We start from the raw sequence: 27,577 nt of genomic DNA on the forward strand, positions 1-27,577 counted from the left end.
ACTCGCATACGCCAGTCGGCCACCGGCGCGTGATTCCCCGGCCCGGGAGCAGTTACGGAGGCCTCGGCCATGCCTCCGAAATGCCCCCGGGCTGGAACCACACCCACGGCCCCGCCCCTGGATGACATGCCGCCGCGACACGACCCCCAGGAAAGCCCCGGGACTTACGAGCGTCCCGGGGCTTGCACGCGCCGCCGAGCCTATTCAACATAGGTTCGGCGCGCGCAGGGGGAGCTTGGGGCAGGTTTTCGGGGTGTACGCGCGTATCTTACACACGAACCCCTTTGAAAATCTGCCCCAGAATGCCAAGTCACTTAAAATTTGGCACTTGTCACTGGCCTGATTAGAGGAGGTGATACGGCTGGGTTAGGACTGAAGGGAAACTAAAGATAGCCTACAGGAAGACACTTAGGGAGGATGGAGCAGCTAGAAGTGGGGAAAATGGCTGTAGGGAGAAACAGAGGTTAGGAGAGGTTTGAGAAACTTAGGAAACTAAAAACTCATGGGATAGGGGGCAGTGTCCTATTGTGAATTGCCAGCTGGTTAAAAGATAGAAAACAGGGAGTAGGACTAAATAGTAAATTTCCACAATGCGAAAGGTGAGTGGAGTGCCCCAGGGATCCTTTCTAGGATCATTGCTTTTTAATATATTTATAAATGACCTGGAAATAGGAACAAGCGAGGTGATCAAATTTGCTGATGACACAAAATTATTCAAAGTTGATAAATCAATAAAAGATTGAGAGAAAGTGCAAGAGGACATTGCAAAACTGGGAGACCGGGCATGCAAATGGCAAATGAAATTTAATGTGGACAAGTGAAAAGTGATGCACTTAGGGAAGAGTAACCCAAATTCTGACTGCACAATGTAAGGTGCCATATTAAAAGTCATCATTCAGGAAAATGATCTAGGTGTCATCATTGAAAATACATTGAAATCTTTTTCTCAATACAACAGAAGCCAAAAAAAACAAATAGAATGCTAGGATTAGGAAAGTAATAGATAATAAAATAAAATATTATCATAATGTCTATGTTTGGCACCATGGTGCAACCTCATCTTGAGTACTGAGTGCAGTTCTGGTCACCACATCTCAAAAAAGATATAGCAGAATTTGAAAAGGTACAGAGAAGGGCAATCAAGATGATAAAGGGGATGGAACAATTCCCCTATGAAGAAAGGATAAAGAGGTTAGGACTTTTCAGCTTGGAGAAGAGACTGCTGAGGGGAGATTTTATAGAGGTCTATAAAATAATGAGTGGAATGGAACGAATAATCATTAATCAGTTGTTTACTCTCTGGAAAAGTACAAAGACCAGGGGACACACAATGAAGTTACTAGATAATACATTTAAAACTAATACGAGAAATTTTATTTTACTCAACACATAATTAAGCTCTGGAATTCTTTGCCAGAGGATGTGGTGAAAGCTATTATTAGTGTAGCTGCATTTAAAAAAAGATTTGGACAAGTTCCTGAAGGAAAAGTTCAATAACCATTATTATATTGAATGTTTTACTGTAAACCACCCTGATGGCTAGATTTCTACCTCACTGTGCGGTATATAAAAACTTTTAAATAAATAAACCATTATTAAAGTAGAGTTGCAGAAATCCACTGCTTATTCTTGGGATAAGCAGCTTGGAATCTATCTATCCCTTGGGATCCTGCCAGGTACTTGTGACCTGGATTGGCCACTGTTAGAAACAGAATACTGGGCTTGATGGACCTTTGCTCTGACTCAGTATGGCAAGTCTTATGTTCTTATAAGATGCTGGGGTGGAATGAAGGGAAGAGCAGCTGAAGGAAGAAAAGAAGATGTGGATGGAAGATGCTGGAGCAGAGGGAGGGTGGAGAGCAACTGGAGGGTGGGAATAAAAGGAAAATAAGGCAGAGGAAGGGAAGAGTGAAGAATCAAAAAGTATAAAAAATGCAATATAAAATAAAAAAAAGGTAAAAAAAAAGTCTTCCCTGGCACTTTAAATTTTCTTGGCTTGCACAAAGTTTTTAGAAAATCCACTGAGGCAAACGCCCTTTTGTTCACTGTTCTTTGGGTATATATCAATATGCTCACATTGTTCATACTACTGTGTTTATTACATTTGATGCAATCCTAAGTTCTAGTTTATCGGTAATCCTTACTAACTTTGCCCTGTTATGTGTATCACACATATTTAACACGTTTTGATGTATTTCTAAGTTTTTTGGTTTAGCGATATTTTCTATAATTCTTATTACGCTCGCCTTGTTATATGTATCATGTTCGATGTATTTTCTAACTTTGTTCTTTGTAAACTGACGCAATATGTACTATAACATGAACTTCGGTATATAAAAGCCTTTAAATAAATAAATAAATAAAATTATTTTTATACCACTATATTCATGCAGTGTATTTTGTATACTATGCTACTGAAACTTGTTTCCTACACCTTGTTGTAAAGGGAAGGCATTTTTCCAATGTTGATGTCAAGGTCATTGTAAAAACGTCTGGCCTGTTGCATTACTGTATTCTTCAGCTCAAATTAAATAATTATTCGGTGCTTTCTGGAAGGATATGCTAGTTATTAGATAGCATACAATATATATACATATAATAATCTTTCAGAGAAGACAGACATCAATGAAGAAATCCAATATCACCTCAAATGTGCAAGATCAGCCTTCAGTCACCAGCTGTAAAACCAAGCTCATGGTTTATCTTGCAGTCATGATCCCCACCCTACTGTATGGAGCTAAATGTGGACAATGTACTGGAAAGACCTCAAGACACTGGAGAAGTATCATCAATGTTTGTTGGAGTTCATCCTCCAAATCTGGTCAGAAGACAGATGCACTAATTCTATCATTATCTCACAAGAAAACACCACAAGCATCAAGGCAATAATCATCCAACATCAACTTTGTTGGGTTGGCCAAGCAATCTGGATGTCCAGCTCCAGACTATCAAAGCAGGTTTTATTCTCTCAGCTCATTCAAGGTGTATGTTCAAGAAGAGAAAAAGGAAAGTGCTTCAAGGACCTCCTCAAGACCAACATAAAGTGCAACATGTTTTGAAACCTTCCTCAGGCCTTTTTGGAAATGGCGATATATTAAATTTAAGAATAAATAAACTCATGGGAGATTAGTCACCCCAGAAGGAAGAGTCTGCTACAAAAGATCAAAACACCACAAAATTCTATGATGGCAACAGTAAGTGGAAAAGTGGAAGTAGAAGAAAGAACATGCCATGGACAAAAACCATCATCCCTGCTACTTGGAAAAACATACCCAAGTTGCAACAGCTACTGTCAATCCATGTTGAACCTCAACCATTTTCCGATTCACAGACGAGAGAATCATGGAAGGCTAACATCCTTGACCATGAAGAATTGCCAATGACAACGAAGTTATACAAATATATAGATATAAACACACATAAATATATGTATATCATTTCTGACATACAATATCCTTGCTCTCTCTGGCAGACTCTAGCGAGTCACTGGCAGCCCTTTCTCTGTCTGACAGATGCCAGCGAGTCACAGGCAGCCCTACTCTTATGCTGTACTGGGCCTTCCTGCAAAACACATTTCTCCCTCTTTATGATAACAGGAGGGCTCAGACTCCAACTGCTGCTTTCCAAATCTGGGCATTCCCCAGGAGGCAATGTGTGTGAAGAGCAGCTATAGTATCACAAATGGGTTATAAATAGCTTGCAGCAGCATGCTATATATGGATGGAAGAGACAGAATCTCATCACACAAAAAAGGAAGAAACTGAAAGCAAAGGATCACAAAATGGGGTTTAATCTTTTACAGGTCTCTGTTCCTGGGACTGAGGATATTCATAATAAGTATCTTTAAACTCAGACAAACTTCCAAATAGTTAATGCCTAAATATGAAACTGCTAACTTTGAAGGCCTCCATGAAAAAGGCTATTTTATCTTATTTCTGACCGTTTCTTAGTATTAGTTGCTCAGATTAGGACATAGGAAATCCTAAACCTCGTGCTTACATGTGTATCCCTGTGTCTATGACATAGTCATATGTGTGCTCTTTGTCTTTCAGAGAAATGGATATTCAAGAATCCATTCAGTCAGCCACAGGTTTTAACTTTGATAGCTACAGTAGTGAGAGGGATGAAAAGGGTGCACAGGGAAACACAGTCCCAGACACTAAAACTGGAAGCAGCATGGTGCATGAGTAACCACAGTATTATAAATTTATGTGTGCCAAGAGTATCCGAGTATGCCTCTGTTTGTCTGCCTCCCTCTATATGCATCCAAGTACATGCATTAGAGGCAAGAATGATTCCTCTATTGGTAACATCTCTCAGCCCTGCCAGTGACACTGTCCCTAAAGTCATGGAGTAAGAGATAAAGTGAAGCAGCAGAAAGTGGGAGAACAGTCGGTGTCTGAGGCACAAGGGCTTTCTTTTCAGAGGAAGCTGAAGGTCACATTTCCTCTCATTGATCTCACAATGTTTGTTAATTACTCTGTCACTGATGTGGTGAAGGATAATTAAAGACCTGTGTTTATATCTTTGATGCATAATTATGTGCACTGCCACTAAGCTCATAGACACTAGCAAAGGTCCTTCAAGAAGGGAATGGGCAGCTGAGGCTAAGCCAATAAATAAGCAGGAGGAGCCCAGATCCTCCAGCAACAAGAGATGAATGCCTCTGCTGACAGCTGAAGGGCTCCTCATCTGCATCTGGGAGGCTTTCAGCCCATTTTACTATGGTTTTATTGAATAAAACTTTCTTTTCTTCATATTTCTGGCCTAGGCTAGGGTTTGAAACCATTATTGATTGCTAATATATTGCACTCACTCAGGATGATATGCATTGTCAGCATCTGTGAGGATGTGGTGCATTTAGAAATATCATGGAATATTCAGTGATCTTTGTGTCTCCTGAACATGTGGGTACCAGGATGAAAAGGAAAATTTATATGTCCCCCATCATTTCAAACCCTAAAATCAGTATGCTGGCTTTTATCATAAGTCCAGTTCTGTGTTATACTGTATGTCCTATATCTGTAATTATTTTTAATATGTATTGTTTTATGGTTTGTATTGTAAATCACTTTGATGTGTACGAGAAAGGTGAGACATCAAATTAAAACTGTACATAGTTAGCAGACTGTGTGTCTGACCCATTCCCCCTTCTCCTTCCTTCCTCCAACAGCAGAGGGATTGGGTAGGATTCCCTCTCTTTCTAACAGAAAGAGAGGGAATCCTAATGATCTGATACACCCGCCGTCCGATTCTCCTTTCCTCCCCCCTCCTTCTCCCCCCTCTCATCTCATTGTTTTTATAGCTTGCGTTTAGAAATTTATTTTTAGTATTAGGCTGCTTATAAATCATAGTTGACCAATATGCATCCCTCGTTCAATTGATCAATATATGTTCTACTATGTTCCATTACCAGTTCGATGTAACAATGTGTTATACTGTAAACCGGGGTGAAGGCTAATTGCTAAACCTCGGTATATAAAAGCTCCTAAATAAATAAATAAAATAAATAACAGCACAAGGACAGGAAGTGGGTACGTATCCCTCCCTCTAAAGCAGCAGCCTGTCACTCAAGTTTATAGAAAAACTATGTATTCTTGGGAAGGGGATAATCAAACCACCAGAGTTCTTCTAATGTAGAGAGGGGAAAGTCTGTGCTAACATAAAAGAAGCCACTCTTCAATCCCTGTAATGAGGACAATTTACCTGAGGATGTGGCAGAAACTGGTTTCATAGTTGCCTCTGCAGACACAGGAAGCTTTTCCTCCTTTGAAACAACTCCATCCTCATCAGTGCCTTCCAGTAAGCTGTTATCCTGGGAACCTGGGAGAGCTGCAGGGTCCCTTGCATTATCTTCTTCATCACTGCAGCCCTTGGGTTGCACCATGTACACACCTTCTGGGGGAACATCAGAACCCTCTATCCTCTTACTGTCTTTGGGTTCTTCTGTGTATTCTCCATTCACCCATTTCTCGATTACTTCCCTTCGCCTCTTGTCCTCCTCTATTTTCTGAACAGAGCTGAGTCCAACAGAGAAATCAGTGGTACACTCTAGACTGCTCTGGGGGGAACCATCTTTCTCAGGGACCTCCTTCAAGATGGGGTCCACATCAGCCTGCTCTGAGCCCTGATCAAAGATGACCTGGCGGCTGAGCTTTGCACAGATTGCATTTAACTTCAGGCCACCTTTGCGCTTGGCAGCCATCTTAGATTTTCCTGAGATTGTGTCAGTGCATAAAGTTTGTTCAGCTGCAAAAAGAAAGAAAGAGAGAGAGAATTAGGCATTGTTTCAAAAGAATACACTGTGAAACTTTCTGCAAGACAAAAAACATGCATGGAACAACAGGAAGCATATCTTGCAGAAGAGGAGCATACAGTGTGTTGGAACGTAAGAAACTCAGCAATAAATAACAGAACCACATACAACTGTGATCCAATAAATTCTTTCCTGAGGGAGATCCTTGGATTATAGATAGACATTACAACTGTATTCTAATACATCCCAAAATCCAGGATTATGGGTGGAATTTATTTATTTATTTACTTCTTTTTACTATACCGACATTTAGGACAAAAACTCTTATCACACCGGTTTACATCAAAACATGGGAAAGCAAATGTTGCTTACCTGTAACAGGTGTTCTCACAGGGCAGCAGGATGTTAGTCCTCACATATGGGTGATATCACAGGATGGAGCCCAATCACGGAACACTTTTGTCAAAGTTTCTAGAACTTTGACTGGCCCCTACTGGGCATGCCCAGCATGGCACCAACCCTGCAGCCAGCAGGAGTTCCACTTCAGTCTTATTTAAAATCTACAGGTAGTGCCGAAAAATAAAATAATAAAACGAACCCAACACCGCGGGGTGGCGGGCGGGTTTCGTGAGGACTAACATCCTGCTGTCCTGTGAGAACACCTGTTACATCAGGTAAGCAACATTTGCTTTCTCACAGGACAAGCAGGATGGTAGTCCTCACATATGGGTGAGTACCAAGCTGAGGATGTCCGAACAGGCACCAAATGTACCCAAAGGCATGCAACAGGCACAACAACTGGGGTGGAATTTGGTAGAGGGCATCCTGAACCCCACCGGGCAGGCGGAAGGGTGTTGGTACATCACGCCGTAAATAGGTTACGCAAGACAGACTGGCCAAAGATGGAATCTTGTCTTCCGGCTTTGTCTAAGCAATAGTGGGCTATAAAAGTATGGAGAGAACTCCAAGTGGCAGCCCTGCAAATGTCAGGAAGCGGCACCGATCGTAGGTGTGCTACTGAAGTCGCCATGGCCCTCACAGAATGTGCTTTAACATGGTCTTGGAGTGGAATGCCTGCTTGCTGATAGCAAAAGGATATGCAGTCCGCTAGCCAGGAGGAGACAGTCTGCTTATCCACAGGCTGCCCCAATTTGTTAGGATGGAAAGACACAAATAATTGAGTGCTCTTCCTGTGGCAGCTGTACAGTCTAGGTAGAACGCTAGAGCCCGTTTGCAGTCAAGGGTATGCAGAGCCTGCTCTTCTGGATTGGAATGGGGCCTGGGAAGAAAGGTAGGTAGTATAATGGATTGATTGAGATGAAATTCTGATACTACCTTAGGTAAGAATTTAGGGTGAGTGTGAAGTACCGCCCAGTCCTGCAGAAGTTTAGTGTAAGGTGGATAGGTAACTAGGGCCTGTAACTCACTTTCTCTGCGAGCTGAAGTCATTGCCAAAAGGAAAATCACTTTCCATGTGAGAAAGTGAAGTTCACAGGATTGGAGAGGCTCAAATGGTGGTTTCATGAGCCAACCCACCCGACCTTCTTGGGACCTCAAAAGGTTGAGGTCCCAAGAAGGGGCCGGAGGATGCAGTGGATGCTTGAGGTGAAGCAAGCCTTTCAGAAATCATGTGACAAGGGGTTGTACTGACATAGGGACATCCCCAACACCTTTATGGAAGGCGGCTACCACACTGACATGCATTCTAATGGAGGAAGTTTTAAGACCTGACTCTGACAAGTGCCAGAGGTAATCTAGAAACTTCGGGATTGGACAGGTAAAAGGATCAAGGGCCTGAGAAGAGCACCATGACGTGAACCTGTTCTATTTGTAGGAATACGATTTTCTCATGGAAGGCTTCCGTGAAGCATTCTAGACATGGGAGACTGGCTCAGAAAGGTTAAGCGGCTGAAGGATTAACCTTTCAACATCCTTGCTGTCAGGGACAGGGCCTGAAGATTGGGGTGGCGAAGGCACCCATTGTTTTGAGTGATTAGAAGCGGGTCTGTTCCCAGAGGAATGTGCCTGCGAATGGAAAGATCCTGAAGAATTGGAAACCACACTTGGCAGGGCCAGTGGGGTGCTATCAGGATCATGGTTCCCTTGTCCTGACGTAACTTCACGAGAATCTTCGAGAGAAGTGGAAGTGGAGAGAATGCGTAAAGGAGAGCGGTTGACCATGATAGGGAGAGCGCGTCTCTTGGTGGATAATGTTGGCTGCGAGTGAGAGAGCAGAAATTGCCTACTTTGCGATTCTGGGGTGACGCAAAGAGGTCTATTTGAGGATAACCCCATTCTTAGAAGATGGAGTTCGCTACTGAGGGGTTTAGAGACCACTTGTGCGGTTGGAAGGTGCGACTCAACTTGTCTGCCAACACGTTGTCCACTCCCAGCAAGTAGGTGGCCCTGAGGTACATTGAGTGGGAGAGGGCCTCCGCCCACATCTGTGCAGCTTCCTGACACAGAAAATAGGATCCTGTCTCTCCCTGCTTGTTGATGTACCACATGGCCACCTGGTTGTGCTTCTGGATCAGGATGACATGATTGGACAGGCGATCCTGAAATACTCTGAGAGCGTATCGAATTGCTCGTAACTCCCGGAAATTTATTTGGTGTTTGACTTCCTCTGGAGACCAGAAACCTTGTGTCTGGAGATCGGCCACATGGGCTCCCCACCTGAAGTTGGAAGTATCGATGGTTAGAGTTATTTGAGGGTTTGGCGCCTGAAAGGGCAAGCCCTGTAGAAGATTGATGTGATTCGTCCACCAGGCGAGAGACAGATGGAATGAGTCTGTGACGTGGACAATGGTCGACAGGGGCTGAAGGGACTGTGTCCATTGCGACCTTAGAGTCCACTGCATGACTCTCATGGCCAGGCGGGCCATTGGTGTGACCTGAACTGAGGACACCATATGTCCTAGAAGGATGAGAAACAATGAGCAGTCGTCGAGCGTTGAGACTGCAGCTGATGCACCAGAGACATGAGAGTGAGGGCTCGTTGTCGAGGCAGGAAAGTCTTTGCCTGTAAGGTGTCCAAGTCTGCCCCAATGAACAATAAGGTTTGAGATGGGACTAAGGAGGATTTGTCATACTTGACGAGAAATCAGAGTGAAAGTAGAGTGTTTAAGGTGAGATGTAGGGATGACAAAGCGGATTGCTGAGTCGGAGCCCTGATTAACCAGTCGTCCAGATAGGGGTAGACATGAACACCCTGAGTTCTTAGGAAGGCTGCAACCACTACGAGGCATATCGTGAAGACTCGTGGTGCAGATGCTAGGCCGAATGGAAGCACTCGGTATTGATAGTGCTTGGGGCCTACGAGAAACCTCAGGAATTTGCAATGAGATGGAGTTATCGCAATATGAGTGTATGCGTCTTGGAGGTCGAGAGAGCAGAGCCAGTCTCCTCTTTGAAGAAGAGGAAGCAGGGAGCCTAAGGTTACCATCTTGAACTTTTCTCTCTGGAGGTACTTGTTGAGGGCTTGTAGATCCAAAAATTGGACGAACGCCTCCCGATCTTTTGGGGATTAGAAAGTACCGGGAATAGAACCCGAGGCCTTGCTGAGGCAATGGTACTGGTTCTATTGCTCTGGACTGGAGTAGGAGGGAGGCCTCCTGCTCCAGGAGCAATGAATGGTTGGATGTTTTCCACGTCATTAGAGGTGGGGAATCTGGAGGAATGGAGAGAAAGTTGAGATGATAGCCTTGAGCAATTATTGCTAGGACCCAGTGGTCAGAGGTGATTGATTGCCATATGTTGTTGAAATGGCACAAGCGGCCTCCCATTGGGACATTTGGTAATGGAATCTAGCTGCTGCTCTCTATGCGAGAGTCAAAAACCAGAAGCAGGGCCCGGATGGGGGGCTGTCTGTGGCTTTTGCTTTCGGGTTTGACGAGACTGTGATTTGAGGAATGGTCTTGCAGAACGGCATCTGGCTGCTGGTGGGTAGGACTTCTTTGGTCTATAAAAAGACTTTTTAGAGTCCTTCCGGAAAGGCTGTTTAGAAGGATAATCCAAAAGTATCAGAGAGAGCTGTCTGAGAGTCTTATGATGGTCCTTTAGTTCAGCCACTGTCTTTTGAATCTGCTTGCCAAAGAGATTGTCTCCTATGCAGGGGAGGTTGGACGACCGCTCTTGCACTTCCAGACGAAGGTCTAAAGACTTGAGCCAAGCCCATCGTCTTCCTGAAATAGCGGCTGCAGATACTCTGGTTGCAGTGTCAAAGATATCGTAACATGATCTAATCTCATGTTTGCCTGCCTCCAACCCCTTATTAAATAGAGAGTGTGGAACTTTTCTGGAAGTGACTGAGGCATGGAGGTTGTCAAGTCTTGTAGTTGCTTAAAAGTGACCCTGTTATATGGGGTCATATATAGTTGGTAAGCAGCAATTCAGAGGATCAGCATTGAACCTTGAAAGACTCGGCGACCAATGGTATCCAAAAACTTCTGTTCCTTGCCAGGGGGAAAGGAAGTATGAGTTTTCGAACTTTTTGCTTTCTTTTGCGCAGATTCAACCACCACAGACTGATGATCCAACTGAGGCTTTTGAAAGCCTGGAGCTCACTGCACCAAATAGGTAGAGTCAGTTTTTCTGTGGGCTGGTGCAATGGAGCCAGGATGTTCCCAGTTCTTTTTGAGAAGGTCAAGAAGAACTTGACGGATGGGGATGGAGGTGATTTCCTTGGGCGCATCCAGGAATTGAAGCAACTCCATCATTTGATGTCTGTCGTCCTGTTCCATCAGTAACTGGAAGGGGACCAATTCAGACATGTCCTTCACAAAATTTATGAAAGAAAGGTCCTCTGGAGGAGAACGCTTTCTACTTTCAGTGGGTGAGGGTGGTGAAGGCAAATCATCGGTGTCTGGTGAAGAATCATCAGTCCAGGTATCATAAGGATCAGCACCTATCACTCTAGGAACTGTAGAGGGACAGGATAGTTGGATACCTGAAGGTCCCGGCTTAGGCTCCGAAGGCATCGGAGGAATAACCGGAGGCACCGATGAAAGCAATGAAGGCCCTGGCGCAGGCATCGATGGCACTGGTGGATGGCTCGATGGCGCCGATGGAGGTATCGGTATCGATCTCGGCTGAGGCAGAACTCCCGATGGAGGGATGCGGAACGGTGTTTCTCCTCCCGATGAAAAAGTCAGCGGGGAGGGCACCGGAGCCATCGGTGACCCGGGGTCCACCGGTGGAAAAGCGGCAATAAGTGCTTCCATCCTCGATAGCAGCAGTAATAATGCTGCTGGAATCGGGTCGGTGCTCGGTTCCACTATCGGTACCGATATCGGTGCTGGGGGAACCTGGAGCCGGTGCATCGCCTTGTCGATAGCCTCCTGAACCATCCGGTCCAGTTCTTCTCGGAGACCTGGAGCAAGCAGCCCCGGCTCCGGAACAGAAGAAGGAGGCAGAGGCGTAGCCGGAGGGACCACCGTTAGAGGCGGAGTCGCGGCTCCCGCCGCCCTGTCGGGTGAGGATTGCCTCGGTGACCCAGTCGCCGAAAAGGTCGGTGCCTTTTCTGGACGGGGTTTCTTTGGTGGCGGCTCGGACGATGGCGAGGTCGATGGTTTCGATGCCTCAATGGTCCGAGACTTTTGATACCGATGGCGATGTTTCTCCTTACAATCCCCTCAGTCCTGAGGGGGCGAAGAGGGTGTCGAAGGCCGAGAAGTGATCGACGCTGGGCGGTCACCAGTCGGTGGTCGATGCTGACGCGACGTTGACGGTTCAGACGACATCGATGCAATGGACGCAGTCGGGGTTTGAGCATGGAAGAGAAGTCCCATCTTCTCCATTCTGGCCTTGCGACCTTTTGGTGTCATTAGAGCACATTTGGTGCAGGTCAAGACATCATAATCTCGTCCAAGACACATTACACAGACTTTATGCGGGTCTGTAATGGACATGGTATGAGTATAGTCCAGACACCGATGGAACCCCGACGCCATGGCCATAGAAAAATCGAGCCGCGGTATGGTCGACGGCCAGTAGGCCGTGAGGGCCAAACTCGACAGTAATCGATGGAAAACGGGTAAAAACTTACCAGAGTAGCGCGGACTGAAAAAAGTTAATGGAAGGACCCCTGTGGGGCAATTTAACTTTAAATAATTCCGTGAGGAAAATTCCTGTCAGGAATCCTTGCAGAGCTCCTTAACCGCGTGGCTACTGCTGCGCGGAAAAAAGAAGACTGAAGAGGGACTCCTGCTGGCTGCAGGGTTGGTGCTGTGCTGGGCATGCCCAGTAGGGGCCAGTCAAAGTTCTAGAAACTTTGACAAAAGTGTTCCGTGATTGGGCTCCATCCTGTGATGTCACCCATATGTGAGGACTACCATCCTGCTTGTCCTGTGAGAAAGTTACATATAACAAGGGAGTAATCAAGATAAATTCAGAATAACCTTGTATAAAGATAACTTAGAACTTAACTCAGTAACTTAACTCAGATCTTAAGGAAGGCCAGGGCTGCCAGAGTAGAGGAGCTAGGCGAGGTAGGGAGGGAGGATAAAAAACAACTAAGTGACAATGTAACAGGAAAGTAGTACTTAAGCGCAAAATGACTTAAAGAGAGAGGGTGACTGCGGCTGGAGAGAGGGGTGAGGGAAAAAAAAAGGGGGGGGAGAGGAATAGTGATAGTGATTACAGCATGATTACAGCATGTTTCTGAACCGATAACTGCTTCGAGAGTCAGTGTTTGTGCCACAGCAGATTAAGGAAAGGCTTGTTTGAATAGCCAAGTCTTCACAATTATAATTCAATACTTGCCCTTCCCCCCCTGCAAATCCATAAATGATGGGCAGGATTTACAACTGTGATCCAATACCTAGTTCCCTTTCCAATTCCACAATTATGGAAAGAGTTTATGAATGCAATCAAGTACCTGTCCTAGTTCCCATATTAAACATAGGTTTCTGATTTTGATCCAATAAATTTCATTCGTTGGTGAATTATGGAATTATGGATAGGGTGTATGTATTCTGTTAAACTTTGCCTCCTGGCAAATGTAAAAATGAGGTTTACATTCATGTGCCAATAAACACCACCCACTGGCAAATCTCCTAATTATGGGCAGGGCTTCTAATCCTATTTTAACCCATCTCTGAAAGAAGTAAACAAGGGAAGATAAGGAAAAATAAGAGAGGCAGATAGATTAAGTTCTAATAATATAGTGTCCAAATATTGGGGAAAACAGGATAGGAAGAAATTGGGAAAGGTGTGAAAAACATCAGGAACTGAACTAAAATTATATACTGAGAGGTCCATATTCAAATGCCATAGAACAGAGTTAGCTGCATATCTCTGATACTCAGAATTAGTCAGTTAACTTATGCAGATAACTCTGGTCGGGCCGCTGAATGCTGTTAGCCAGATATGGTTATCTGGCTGAGCCCATCAGTGGATGAATATTGTTCCCCCATGTTACTATGATTCACTTCCTGCAGCATTTCAGAAATTTCACCAAAAAATGTAATGGCCTTGTGTATGTCTGCCTCCATGAACTGCTTCATATGACAACTATTCTTTGGGTGTGTCTCTTACAAATTATTTTTAATAGCTGTCTGATATGGGTAGATGGAGCAAAATCTATTTGCTGGAAAAAAAAGTGGAGCAGTTGTGGTGTTTAGTGCTTTTGCTGGGTACAAAGTTTAAATTCTTGAAGGCATTGTTTTAAGAGGAAGTGTTCTGTGTAAATACAGGAGCCAACAGAGTTTGTACTAGGAAAGAGATGAAATACTATGTTTGACAGGTAAGATTTATAAATGGCTTCCTTATATTGAAGTGAAATAAAACCATTTCTGTTTGTGAGAATAAAATAAACTAGGATGTTTACTTAAATGAGAATCCTTAAACAGTCTAATAAAGGAGGCATATAGTTTGGTTAGTGGTAGTGATGGGGTGATGGAGGACTGCTTTATATGCCTGCCCAAAGGATGTGTGTTTACATACAGGGCTCCAGCTGACATCATAGGTCAGTGTTTCCCAACCTTTTCAAGCCCAAGGCATACCTACATTAAGAACCAAACTCCATGGGGCAGGCAATGTGAACAGGAAAGGACTCATATGGCTAAAGAAGAGCTAGGAAAGTACTGAAAGCCCCACCAGTCTCTCTTCCAAATTTTAATACAAAGGGAGAGGGGGTAGAATCTCTACCCCCACCAGTTCCTGGCAAAGCTATGTCGCTGTGATGAGACCAGCCAGCTCACTTGATTGCCTTAGCTGCCATATGTGGCTGCTGCTGTTGACAAGCCTCAGACGCTGATGCAATAAAGTGCGAGCAGCCTAGTGCACAGGTTTACACTCGAGTAGCATCGAATGCAGTAAGGAGCTTAGCACATCCAAAAAACACGCGGCCCCAATAGAGCCCGTCAGATGTTAACTGTATTTAGATGAGGACAATAACTATTACCCCCGATGCACACCTTTTAATGCGGGAAATTTAACTCCAGCCTCTCTATCAAAAGCAGTAAATTAAAGTGTCACAATATACTAAGAGGGATACACACTTATCAGAACACCGAGAACCTATTTTTTTTTAATGTTTTTCATGAGCCTTTCACTGCAAGCTGACTTTACTCCACCTCCGAGGCTGAAGTTAAATTTCCCGCATTAAGAAGTGTGCGTTGGGTGCCCAGCATTTTACTGTGTTGGGGGTAATAGTTAATGTCCTCGTCTAGCGGCAGTTAACATCTGACGGGAACTATCAGGTTTGCGTTTGTTAGGGTGCATGTTTTGGATAGGCTAATCTCCTTACTGTATTCGGCGCTAGTCTAGCGCATCCAAAATACACGTCCAACCATGTGTAAACTTGTGCACTACACTGGGTGCATCAGCCCCAGAGTGAGTCACATCCAGTGCTCAAGGACCATTCTCCCTATCTTGCTCAGCCTGGGGATAGGACAGAGACTGGAATGACTCAAACGAAGAAGATCAGGGGGGAAGGGGGGCAGGTAAGATGTGGAGGTGTTTTGTGCACAATGTGTGCTGCATAAAGCCCTGCATGCCAGGCTTCATGCTGTAGCACGGATTACACATGTTCTCAGAAAGGAGCTCCTACATGTTCAAGAGTCACCACTGGTGTCTCTTGTTGCTGTGAGATGCTGACAGCAGACCCCAGGTGCTGGTCTGGATCTGAGCATCGGGTAGTAGTGGCTTTTCCACGGCACACCTAATCAAGTCTGAAGGCACACCAGTGTGTCATGGCATACTGGTTGAGAAACTTTACTACAGGTCACAGGAAGACCCTAGGAACATAAGCTTAGCTCATTAATATCATGGAAGTGGGTGTGACTGAACTCTATCTGCGATAACTTCCTGAAGATCACAGATCAGACAACTGCCAGATTGATGAAAGGAGGAAAGGGTTCAAGCCCCTGGAAGACAGGTGGAAGAAGAACAGGGAGTCATCAGAGAACTGGGAAACTTGATTATGAATGTCTGGATATTTTCTTAACATTTGCATGTATACACTCAGTCACATATTGACATATACAGACACAAATACAACAACCTTGTTACAGACAGCAGCACACAGTCTTGGCATTTTTATACAAACATATTATGCTTAGTGAGATGCAAACTATGTTTTTACATCACTGGGACTGTGATGCTTACTTATTTGATTCACATTTCCAGGCTAAAGCTCTGTTAAGTGCTTCCTTGTCTCTGATAGGTTGAAATGGGGTAGGTGCGCCATGGACTTGGCAGTATTTGGATTAAATTTTCATGATGGGGATTACAGGTTCCATTGATGGTTTTGGGGAGTGATACAAGGGGTCTGATTATTTTTCTCACATCAGGGAGACTCCATAGAGTTCGCACTGTTTTGAGGTTTAAAAAAATGTCAGATTTATATGAAAGGGGATAAAATCCTGTCACAGTGCAGACAAATGCAAGGACAGTCTTTTTTCCTTCCTCAGAAGCAAGAAGTTCTTCCACTGATATAGGCATCCTTCTGGACTACACTCTTATAAAGACAGATACCTTCCTGGGCTCTGTGTGCTAAAGCAGAGTTGTTTACCTGTAACAGGTGTTCTCCGAGGGCAGCAGGATGGTAGTCCTCACACATGGGTGAATCCCTAGCTACAGGCTGCTCCCCAACACAAAAGGGAACAACAAGCACCAACCAGGTGCCAACGGGCACAACAACCATAGTGCTGTTGGTAACAGAGTGGGAGACAGCTTCAACTCTAACAATGGGCCCTAGGCAGGGAGAGTTGGGTTGCATACTGGAAGTCAGATTGGCTGAACCTACTATCATGTCGGCCATCCCTATCCAGACAGTAGTGAGATGCGAATATATGGAGAGAACTCCATTTTGCAGCCTTACAGATCTTCTCCATGGGAATTACTCACAAGTGGGCCACCGACACTGCCATGACTCTGACAGAATAACCCTTGACATGACCCCCAAGATGCAGTCCTGCCTGGGCATAACAGAAGGAAATGCAATCTGCTAGCCAATTGGATAGTGTCTGTTTGACAACGGCAACTCCCAACCTATTCCTATCAAAAGAAATCAAAAGTTGGGTGGATTGTCTATGGGCTTCTGTCCACTCCAATAGAAGGCTAAGGCTCTCTTGCAATCCAAACTGTGCAAGGTTCTTTTGCCTTGATGCGAATGGGGCCTGGGGAAAAATGTTGGTAGGACGATTGACTGGTTAAGATAGAAATCCATCAGCACCTTAGGCAGGAACTTATGTTGCGTACACAACACAACCTTGTCATGATAAAACTTAGTATAAATTGGATAAGTCACTAAGGCCTGGAGCTTACTGACCCTGTGCACTGAAGTGACCACCACCAGGTACTTCAAGTCACAAGTGCGCAGCAGCTCAAAAGGAGCTTTCGTCAGCCGAACTAGCACCACGTTGAGGTCTCAAGATACAGCAGGGGGCCGGGGGGGGGGGGGCTTCAATTGAAGCAGGCTCCGCATGAAGCGTACAACTGTAGGCTGAGCAGAGATGGGCATACTATCCATACCTTGGTGGTTTGCACCAATCGCACTGAGATGAACTCTAGCAGAGTTGGTTTTTAAGCCAACTTCCAACAGGTCTAGGAGGTAGTCAAACACTTTTTGTGTGGGGCAGGAGAACGGATCTAGGGCCTTCTGCTCACACGACACGGAAAACCTCCTCCATTTCAGTCCATAGGACTTTCTAGTGTAAAGCTTCCTTGAAGCTACTGGGACCCAAGACACATCCACAGAAAGGTCAAGCAGCTGCAGGATTAATCTCTCAACATCCAAGCCGTGAGCAACAGGACCTGGAGGTTGGGATGATGCAGCCTACCCCGATCTTCTGTGATGAGATCTGGGGAAGTCCCCAGACCGATTGGTTTCCAGATGGACAACTCCTGGAGGAGCAGAAACCAGATCTTTCTCGGCCAATGAGGGGTTATTAGGATCATAGTCCTTCGGTCCTCTCAAAGCTTCAAGAGAGTCTTTGTTACCAGCGGAATCAGAGGATACACATACAGAGACCCTTGCCCCAATGGTGGGCAAAGGCATCCAAGGCTGGATTCCCATCTGACCTGTATAGGGAACAGAATTGGGCTATGTTCCTGTTGCAGGGGGACGCAAACAAGTCCACCACTGGGCTCCCCCAGAGATGGAAAATCCGATTCGCTACCCACTGGTCCAGAGACCACTTGTAGAGTCTGAAGGCATGACTCAGTCTGTCTGCTACTATGTTCTCCATTCTGGCCAAGTACATGGCCCTGAGAACCATCCCATGGGAGAGGCCAAAGGTCCAAATATGGATTACTTCCTGACACAGGAGGTATGATCCCATGCCTCCCTGCTTGTTGACATACCACATCGTAACGGTTGTCTGTCTGGATCAGAATGATTTTGTTGGACAGCCGATCTCTGAAAAGCCCATAGCAAGTACCTGATTGCCCGGAGCTCCAGGAAGTTGATCTGACACTTTGCTTCCTGGGCACCACAGGCCCTGGGTGCAGAGCCCCTCTTCATGAGCTCCCCATCCCAAGGTGGACGCATCCGTGGTAAGGACAATTTGGATGGGGGGATTTTGGAAGGATATTCTCCGCTCCAAATTGAGAGACCCCACCACCAGGACAAAGAGTCCCGGAGAGACGAAGTGACTCGGATGCAAGCTTGGAGGCTGAGCATGGCCTGGTGCTACTGCAACTTCAAGGTCCACTGAGCTCTGCGCATGTGCAAACGTGCCAAGGGAGTAACATGGCAGTTGTGGCCATATGGCCCAAAAGCCTCATAAGAACTTAAGAACATAAGAAAATGCCATACTGGGTCAGACCAAGGGTCCATCAAGCCCAGCATCCTGTCTCCAACAGTGGCCAATCCAGGCCACAAGAACCTGGCAAGTACCCAAAAACTAAGTCTATTCCATGTTACCATTGCTAATGGCAGTGGCTATTCTCTAAGTGAACTTAATAGCAGCATGGGAGAAGAATAAACTGATACTTCAAGCATATCCAACATAGCTCCCTGCTTCAACAGCAGGGGAGAAGAAAAACAACCAATAAGGGCTGTATAACATAGTCTGGGTAAAACAAATAAGCATGGGTGTAGCTTGCTTATTGCGGCGGTTACTACCCCTACTACCCCTAACTTATCAGCTAGATATTCACTTGGATGCAGCTCCATCACTGCTTTCTACATTAATGGTGGGGGTGGAAGGGAAATAGAACCAAGAGCTAAGAGAAACAGATAAGTATGAGAGAAAAAAGTGTGTGAAGCTTGCTGGGCAGACTGGATGGGCCATTTGGTCTTCTTCTGCCGTCATTTCTATGGACTTCTCCTCCAAGAACTTATCCAATCCTTTTATAAATACAGCTATACTAACTGCACTAACCACATCCTCTGGCAACAAATTTCAGAGTTTAATTGTGCGTTGAGTAAAAAAGAACTTTCTCCGATTAGTTTTAAATGTTCCCCATGCTAACTTCATGGAGTGCCCCCTAGTCTTTCTACTATCCGAAAGAGTAAATAACCGATTCACATCTACCCGTTCTAGACCTCTCATGATTTTAAACACCTCTATCATATCAACATGTGCCAAGCTGACACCTGCTGGCTCTGTTGAATCCCCTCTGCTATGTATACAAAGGTGATTACCCTGGATTGTGGTAGGAAGGCTTTTCCCTGAGCCATGTCTAGCAGGGCTCTGATAAAAGCCCTATGGAGGTGACGGGCTGAGATAGGACTTTGGGTAGTTGATGACGAACCCTGGTGACTCCAGCATCCGGATGGTCATGCACGTGGATCAAGTGGCCCCGGCCTGAGATGTGCTCTTGACTAGCCAATCATCCAGATAAGGGAAAATATGCACTTCCAATCTGCAGAGGTGCACCCCCACCATGGCCAGACATTTTATAAAGACACTAGCCCAAACAGCAACACTGTGTACGGGAAGTGCTGTTTTACCACTACAAATCTGAGAAACTTCCTGTGGGTGTAATCTGTCCTTTAAACAGAGGGAGCATAGCCAGTCTCCTTTTTGCAGGAGACTGGCTATGCTCCCTCAAGGTGCCTAGGGAAACCATCTTGAACTTTTCTTTTTTTAGGAACTTGTTCAAGGCCCTCAGGTCTAGGATGGGACGGAGTCCCCCTGTTCTCTTTGGGAACAGGAAGTATCAAGAGTAGAAATCCTGCCCTCTTTGCCCTGGTGGAATGGGCTCGACTGCTTTGGCCATTAAGAGGGTGGAGAGTTCCCTTAGTAGTATGTCCTGATGTGCTATAAGCCCCCAAAATGGGCACAGAGGACAATTTGGTGGGACACCCAATAAGTTCAAACGGTACCCTTGGCAGGCGATGATCAGAACCCATTGGTCCAAGATTATACTGGGCCAACAGTTTGCGAAGAACTGTAGCCTGCCCCTTACCAGGGGGGATCTAGAGTCGCGGGTACAGGTGGCTGGCTCATGCTCCCTATGATCCAGTCAAAACCCCGTTCCTGGGTTTAGCTGGGGAGCCAGCTGGGGTTTTGGAGCTCTCTGTTGACTGGGACGGTCACGGGAGCTCACCTTCTGTGAATGAGAGCGAGGGGCTGGAGGATAGTACTTCCTCTGGTGATAGAAAGACTTCCTCTGACCCTGCCTCGCAAAGCTGCTGGTTGAGGAGGGTGGGCCTTAAGTGGTGGCGGAGAGTTGGTCTCATGGTGATCCCGTAACTGAGCCACCGTGTCCCTCACCTTAAGAGATTCTCTTCTGTACATGGCAAGTCTACGAGTCTTTCCTGTAGCTGCAGACGGAGATCTGAGGCCCGCAGTCATGTCATTCTGCGGGCACCAATTCCCACCACAGACATTCTCGCTGCTGAGTTAAAAAGGTTGCATGAGAATTGGCTCATGTAGAGCTGGTAAGAGGCAATGCGGGCAATGAGCATGGCCCTTTAGAATACTTTTCTCCCAAGAGCGTCCATCCCCGGGGGCACCAAGGCATGGATCCGAGAGCGCCTGGCCTTCTTGTGAGCGGATTCGACCACTACTGACTTGTGTGCTAGCCGATGCTTTTCGAATCCAGTAGCCTATTCGACAAGGTAAACCCCCACCTGCCTTCCTGTTGACAGGAGGTACTGTGAGGGGGTGCTCCCAGATAGTCAGCAGCAACTCCTTAAAGACCTCCTGCACTGGGATTACCACGATCTCTTTAGGAGCCTTCAGTTGAAGGATTTCCAGGATCTTATGCATGGTATCCTCCATCATCAACTGAAAAGAGATGGCTTCAGCCATCATCCACGCAAATCTGCAAAGGTCAGGTCCTCAGGAGGTGACCTCCTCCACTCTTCTGGAGGAGATGGGTCACTGATGTCCGCAGGAGATGGAGCCCTAGGTGCTCGGCCTTCATCCAGAAGCATGGGCACCGATGGCATCGGTGCCGGCCCAGGCAAAGCAGGACAGAGGTCAGCAGGGCCCGGTTTCCCCACCAGCCTGAATGGAGCTTCCTCCTCGTAGGAACCGGTGATGAGCAACATATCAATCAGGGGAAGCATAGGTGCCCCACCGGGCATCGATGGCCTCCCGGGAACCGGTACCAACTGGGTCAATAACACACTGTTGAGCACCTTGAGCCATTCCAGCAGCAGTTCCAGCAGGGTGAGCGCCGGCAATGGCGCCATTGGTGCCACCAGTTGGATGTCGAGCAACGCCTGCCCCACCGCTAGCTGGAATCTCCGCTCCTGCTCCTCCTTGAAGGCTGCCAATGCCAAAACCGACTGGAAGATAGGAGGAGTGGCCACATCTTCCTCGGATCCCCGAAGTGGGCCGGCGACTGGCAACAGGAGACCTTCGCAGACCCCCGGCATCGATGGAGGATGGGTGCTCCTCACTGCAGGGACGCTTTGGGTGTATCATGGCTTCTGCCAGCGCCTTCCCGAGCCTGGCACTGTGCATCAAAAGTGACCGGTGCCAATGCTTCCTCGGCTTACCTCAGTGCTCGGCCCGGTCTTTCCCTGGTGCTGGTTGATGATGACAAGCCCGACGTCCTTGACCTGCAAGAGACCGACAGAGGACGGTCCCGGCACCCCAATCCACCGACAGAACTGACGGTCATGCCGACGTTGAGGGCTCGATACGGCTCCTAGCTCCTTCAGTGAAGATACCGCCAATGCCGAAGAGCTTCTCCATTTTGTCGACCCAAGCGCAATGTCCTTTGGGGGTCATCAGGGCACAGAGGCAGCAACCCCAGACATCATGCAGTGCCCCCAGGCAGAGGACACACTCCTCATTGGGGTCATGGTCATGGTCCTCAGACACCGGGGCACTGACGAAAACCCGATGAGGCCATGATCGATGGCAAAAAGAAGGAGGAAAATCGAGAGACAGTGGCGACCAACGCTGGTGGGCACTGAAGCACCACTGCCACGGGAAAGACGAAAGTGAAAAGAAACTTACTGAACCACCCGAAAATCCTAATTGAGGAGACTAGGAGGATCTGAAGAGGGACCAGATATCGATGAGACATGCGCGAACACTGCAAAAATCTGTGAAAATGTTTTCTAAGGCAATTTCAAGTAGAAAAGCCACGAGCTCAACTCCACCGCAATGCGAATCATTCTGCGGGAAAAAAAAGGAGACTGAAGAGGGACCCCAAATGGACACATGCTAGGCATGCTCAGAGTGCACAAAGTTCTAGAAACTTTGACATAAGTTTTCTGTGCCGGGCTCCATCCGATGATGTCACCCATGTGTGAGGACTAACATCCTGCTTGTCCTAGGAGAAGTTCCATATATCTGTGTTCACACATTGGCCAAGCTGGATCGAACTGGACAGCATCCTGTCTTCGACAGTGGCCCCACTATTAGTAACACCTGACAGACCCAAACCAGAGTTAATTCCAAGTTCTCCCTATAGATACTGTTTATGTCCTTGTTTTCTAGGAAAGCATCCACACCTTTCTTGAACCCTGCTATGCTGCTTGCTTTGAATAAATTCCATGGCAGCAGATTCCACAATTTAACTACCCGTTGAATAAAGAAATATTTTCTTGCATTTGTCTTGAAACTACTAACATACGGTTTATTTGGATGCCTTCTGGTCCTAGTATTTTTGAAAAGGGTAAATAACCGCCTGCTTGTAGTTTGTTCTTTTCCATTCATGATCTTGTAGACCTCAATCATGTCCCCTCTCACTCTTCTCTTTTCCAAGCCCTAAATTTTTCAGTCTATCTTTATATGAGAGATGCCCCAATTCTTTCACCATTCTGGTTACCTATCTCGGTATCTTCTCAAGCTCCACCACATCCTTATTGAACTGGCAACTAGAGCTGCACACTGGACTCCAGTATTGCACCACAATAGTGGGTTTGGCAAGTAAGATGATGCGCAGAAGAATTCTCTCTTTATCCTGCCACTTTCTCCCTGTTTCTCCTTTTTTTGTTTGATTTTCCCATCTCTTTTCATAGGAACATGAAGGTCTGCATACATCCAATCTGTGCTTTAGAAATTATGATAATATTATTGTTATCCATGTATACAACATTGTACAAGATAAAGCAGATGACTAAATTTCCCAGCCCAGAACAGCTTTGAAGAAATTTCAGCACAGAAACGTTTGTTTGTTTGTTTATTAAAATGTCTTGATCGCTTTGAAGCCTACAGAACCCTCCACCCTCCCAAATTATGGCTTTCAATTGCTAGTGATGTAGAATATGGAAAGATTTCTCCTCCAGCACTTTTAAGGAATTCTGCTCACCCCACACTAAACGCTGGGCAGCATTTCCAGCTTTCTCTCTTGTATCACTACAGAGGAAGTGCAATGTCTGCTGGGGACATAAATAGCATATAACCCTGTCTCCCACCACAACTGCCAAATCTCTACCAATGAGATGTTTAGACTGCTAGCAGACATGTCTAGCAAATACAAGGTCAAGCACCAATCATCATCCACTTGCATGTTGTTTTACTATCAATCTGAGTTTTTCTTAATTTGTAAAGAATTCTTTACTGTTCCTGGAATCCAAAAAAGTGTTCAATTTACATTTGAAAGCTTTAAAAAATCATTAAGAAGAAACTTTTAGCATAAGAAAAGTCTTCCAATTCCATTCTCCTGGCTTGAGCCAGCCACCAAGGATTACTTAGTTGTTCTGTGGTTCACAACTGTCCCACAACTCCTATCCCAGGTACATTTATCTCAGACCCCACTTCACTGGTCACACAAATCTCCCAAATAGCTAAGTCATATAATAATCTTAGTCATATATCTTCTCCCCCTATGCCAACTACTCAATAACCTCAAACTCACCTATTTCATTTATGCGGATGACGTGCAGATCCTAATCCCCATCAAGGATCCCATCTCCGACACTCTAAACTATTGGAATAGCTGCCTTCACGCTATCAACCTCCTTCTCACAAGCCTCAGCCTTGTTCTCAATACATCCAAGACTGAACTGCTGGTCATCTCCCCCAACGATAATAACCCACTAGCCAACTCTACAAATACTCCATTAGTAAATCAAGTGAGATTGGTGCCATCCTAGACTCCAGAATGAACCTTTTACAAACTACAGGTCCTAAAACAGTTAAGACCTCTCCTACACTTCCATGACTACCGCTCGGTTCTTCAAGCCATACTATTCTCAAAGATTGATTATTGTAATGCGCTGCTGTTTGGTCTCCCGGCCTCTTCTACCAAACCTCTTCAGATGCTACAGAACGCTGCAGCCAGGATCCTCACAAACTCTCGCCATATGGACCACATCACACCGATTCTAAAAATACTCCACTGGCTACCCATCCGCTACAGAATTCTCCTCAAGACACTAACCATCATTCACAAAACCATATTTCAGCAATCCTCTCTCCAACTCACCATACCCCTCAAACCACATTCCTCAACAAGACCTACCAGATCTGCATACAGAGACACACTCCAGGTTCCCCCGAACAAATCCGCTATACACCACGCCATTGAAAAACGAGCGCTATCAACGGCTGGTCCGCATCACTGAAATTCTCTCCCACCAGATCTCCGCCAGGAACATTGTCATATCACATTCAGAAAAAAATTAAAAACATGGCTGTTCGCCCAAGCATATCCTTGAAGAAGCCATATGGTAACTCACACGGACCAACACCCCACGGTCGCATCCTCTTTCTACCCCACAAAGGAACTGTTTTCTGCTAACTACGCTCTTATATAACGTGCCCAATTGACTCTTCTGTTTAAACTGTATATAATTTTACCATGGCAAAAAAACAGAAGGGACTACCTTACACCGTGGAAAGACTTTTATTAGAATTCTAATAAAAGTCTTTCCACGGTGTAAGGTAGTCCCTTCTGTTTTTTTGCCTTGGCTACGTGGGATCACCTTCCGGTTTGTTTCATTGGACCTATAATTTTACCATGTAAGCAATTGTTCTCTGCTTACATGCACCGCTCTCCAGTTAGAAATTGTTAATCTGTTAGTGTTACAGGATACCACTATTTTCCCATTTCAAAAGGCTTGGGAGCAGGACCTCCAGGTCAGCTGGTCCCCTCAAATTTGGAAATCGATATTTCAGAATCTAGGCAGGGGATATATTGCGGCTTCTCTTTTTGAAAACTCCTATAAGCTGTTATATCGTTGGTACAGGTGTCCTTCACAATTGCATAAATATACGCCTCTTTATCCAGATACATGTTGGCGAGGCTGTACAGAGGAGGGCACATTTTTCCACATGTGGTGGGCCTGCTCCCATGTTCAGGTAGTTTGGGGGATGGTGCATAAATGGCTCAGTGCAATGTTTCCTGGAATGCCTGTTTTCACACCTGCACACGGGCTGTTAGGTCGGGCGATTCCAGGAATGTCGCAGCCCTCTAATCAGTTAGTCCATTATGTCTTCACAGCCAGCCGTTGTGAGATAGTGCGCTTGTGGAAATCCCCCACCCTCCCTACAATAGAGGACATTCAAAGAAAAGTTCGGAGGATCTATAGATTATCCCATATCACAGCTTATAAACATAAAAGAGTGTCCCACTTTGCGCGAACTTGGCTTCCCTATCAAAAATGGCTTACCAAGGTGTCTGGGGCAACTGTGATCTGAATATTGTTTTGACCCCGGAATGGCCCAAATCTAGTTCTATATGTCCAGGGCATCTTGAGATGGTTTCTTAACTTCCCCTGGCATATGCCTCATTTGTTTCATTTCCTATGTGAAGCAAAGGGGGGGGGGGGGGGCTGGGTATAACAGTCAAATGAACCATGAATAGACTGTGGGTGGGGAATACCAGTATGGACTATTTCGTATTGTGTTACTGTTTACCATATCAGGTCAAGGCTGTTCCCTTTGTTTATTCCATTTACAAGTGCATAATCAGTTTACAATTGCATACGCAGTTTGGAATGTATATGCTTGTTGGTTCAATAAAAATCTTAAATACAAAAAAAAAAAAAAAAAGAAATTGTTAATCTATCCCTTTTTTTCTAACATCCTGGTTCCACATTCCCTGTTGTAATGTAACTTTCGCTCTCTGTGTTAACTGGTTTACCCCCCCCCCCCCCTTAGTTTATTGTAAACCGGTACGATAAGACCTGGTCTTGAGCATCGGTATATTAAAAAGAATCAAATAAATAAGTAAATAAATAAATAAATCTTGTGGATTTTCATTAGATAAAACTTATTCACTGTGTTTTGATCATCTGATTTTTCTGTAGTGAGGGCAATTTACAAATCAATGCTGGCACTTGTATCCATGGCACCAGAATGACTCGTGATGGCAAAATGCCAACTCTACTACTAAAGAGGAAAGAGCATCTATGGCTGTTTCCCTGACACGTTCATCACCCTATGTTAACACCAGGTATACATACCATTAAAACGTTCATGTTAACAAGACAAATACTAAAACACGGGGATGGCAACTTTCATTATGATGTGCAGGCACACAGAATGGCACATGGACGCATCAATTTTATACATGTGCATATGTGCGCATGTTATAAAATCGGCTGGACGTGCATACATGTGCGCACAATTTTATATGTACGCGTGCAAATGCCGCATCTACCGCGAAAGTGGGGAGATTTTGTAAGACATGTGCGCTGACGCTAATACCCATTTCCCCCAGTTAAAGGACTTCCCAGAGCCGTAGCGTGCCTTATGGCCAATATGGCCCCAGCCATAGGTGCCGCTACCGCTGCCGTGTGCTGAGGAGAGCAGTGCAACTGGCGTGTACACAACAAAAGAAAAAGCAGCGTGGCCCCACAAAATCGATGGCGTGGTCAGCGCAGCCTTAGTAAGTGGAAAAGCAGCACGGCCTCATTAGCAATGCTGCTGTTTCTGGCAGGACTGTACTGCTTTTCCACTTGCTAATGCCCGCTTACCAAGCTGTCAATTTCAGCAGGGCTGCGCTGTGTTGGAGGAGGAGGAGGAGCATGTCCTGCTGAAAGGAGTCCAATGCCCCATGGCCAGAAGTCGTTCCCTTGGCCATGGGACTGAAGGAGACTGCTGCTGCCTGCTAACTCAAGGAGGAAGTGAGTGAGAGAGAGCATGTGCTTGTGTGTGGGGAAAGTGAGAGAGCATGTGTGTAGGAAAGTGAGAGCATGTGTGCTTATGTGTGGGAGAATGAGCATGTGTGCTTGTGTGTGGGAGAGAGAGCATGTATGCATGTGTTTGGGAGAGTGAGATAGTATGTGTGATTGTGTGTGGGAGAGAGAACGTGTGCTTGTTTGTGGGAAAGTGAGAGCGTATGTATGTGAGAGACAGCATGTGTGCTTGGGTGCAGGAGAGTGAGAAAGCTTGTGTGCGGGAGAGTGAGAAAGCATGTGTGCCGTAAAGTGGGACAGCATGTGTGCATGTGTGTGGGAAAGAAAGCATGTGTGGAAGTGTGCAGGAAAGGATAGCACATGTGTGCATGTGTGTG

General features: G+C 45.7%; 1 protein-coding gene across 3 annotated transcripts in view; it reads right to left on the bottom strand.

Annotated features, from left to right (window-relative positions):
• Positions 1–27,577, bottom strand: part of CASZ1 (castor zinc finger 1) — a 357,431-nt gene that overhangs the window by 234,153 nt on the left and 95,701 nt on the right. For all 3 annotated transcript variants that reach the window (XM_029579132.1, XM_029579133.1, XM_029579131.1), the window contains exon 2: positions 5,707–6,249. In XM_029579132.1, coding sequence (XP_029434992.1) covers positions 5,707–6,249 — 543 coding nt within the window. The remainder of the gene's footprint in view (positions 1–5,706; positions 6,250–27,577) is intronic.

This window comes from Rhinatrema bivittatum, chromosome 15 (assembly GCF_901001135.1).
Source record: "Rhinatrema bivittatum chromosome 15, aRhiBiv1.1, whole genome shotgun sequence".
Taxonomy (NCBI): domain Eukaryota; kingdom Metazoa; phylum Chordata; class Amphibia; order Gymnophiona; family Rhinatrematidae; genus Rhinatrema; species Rhinatrema bivittatum.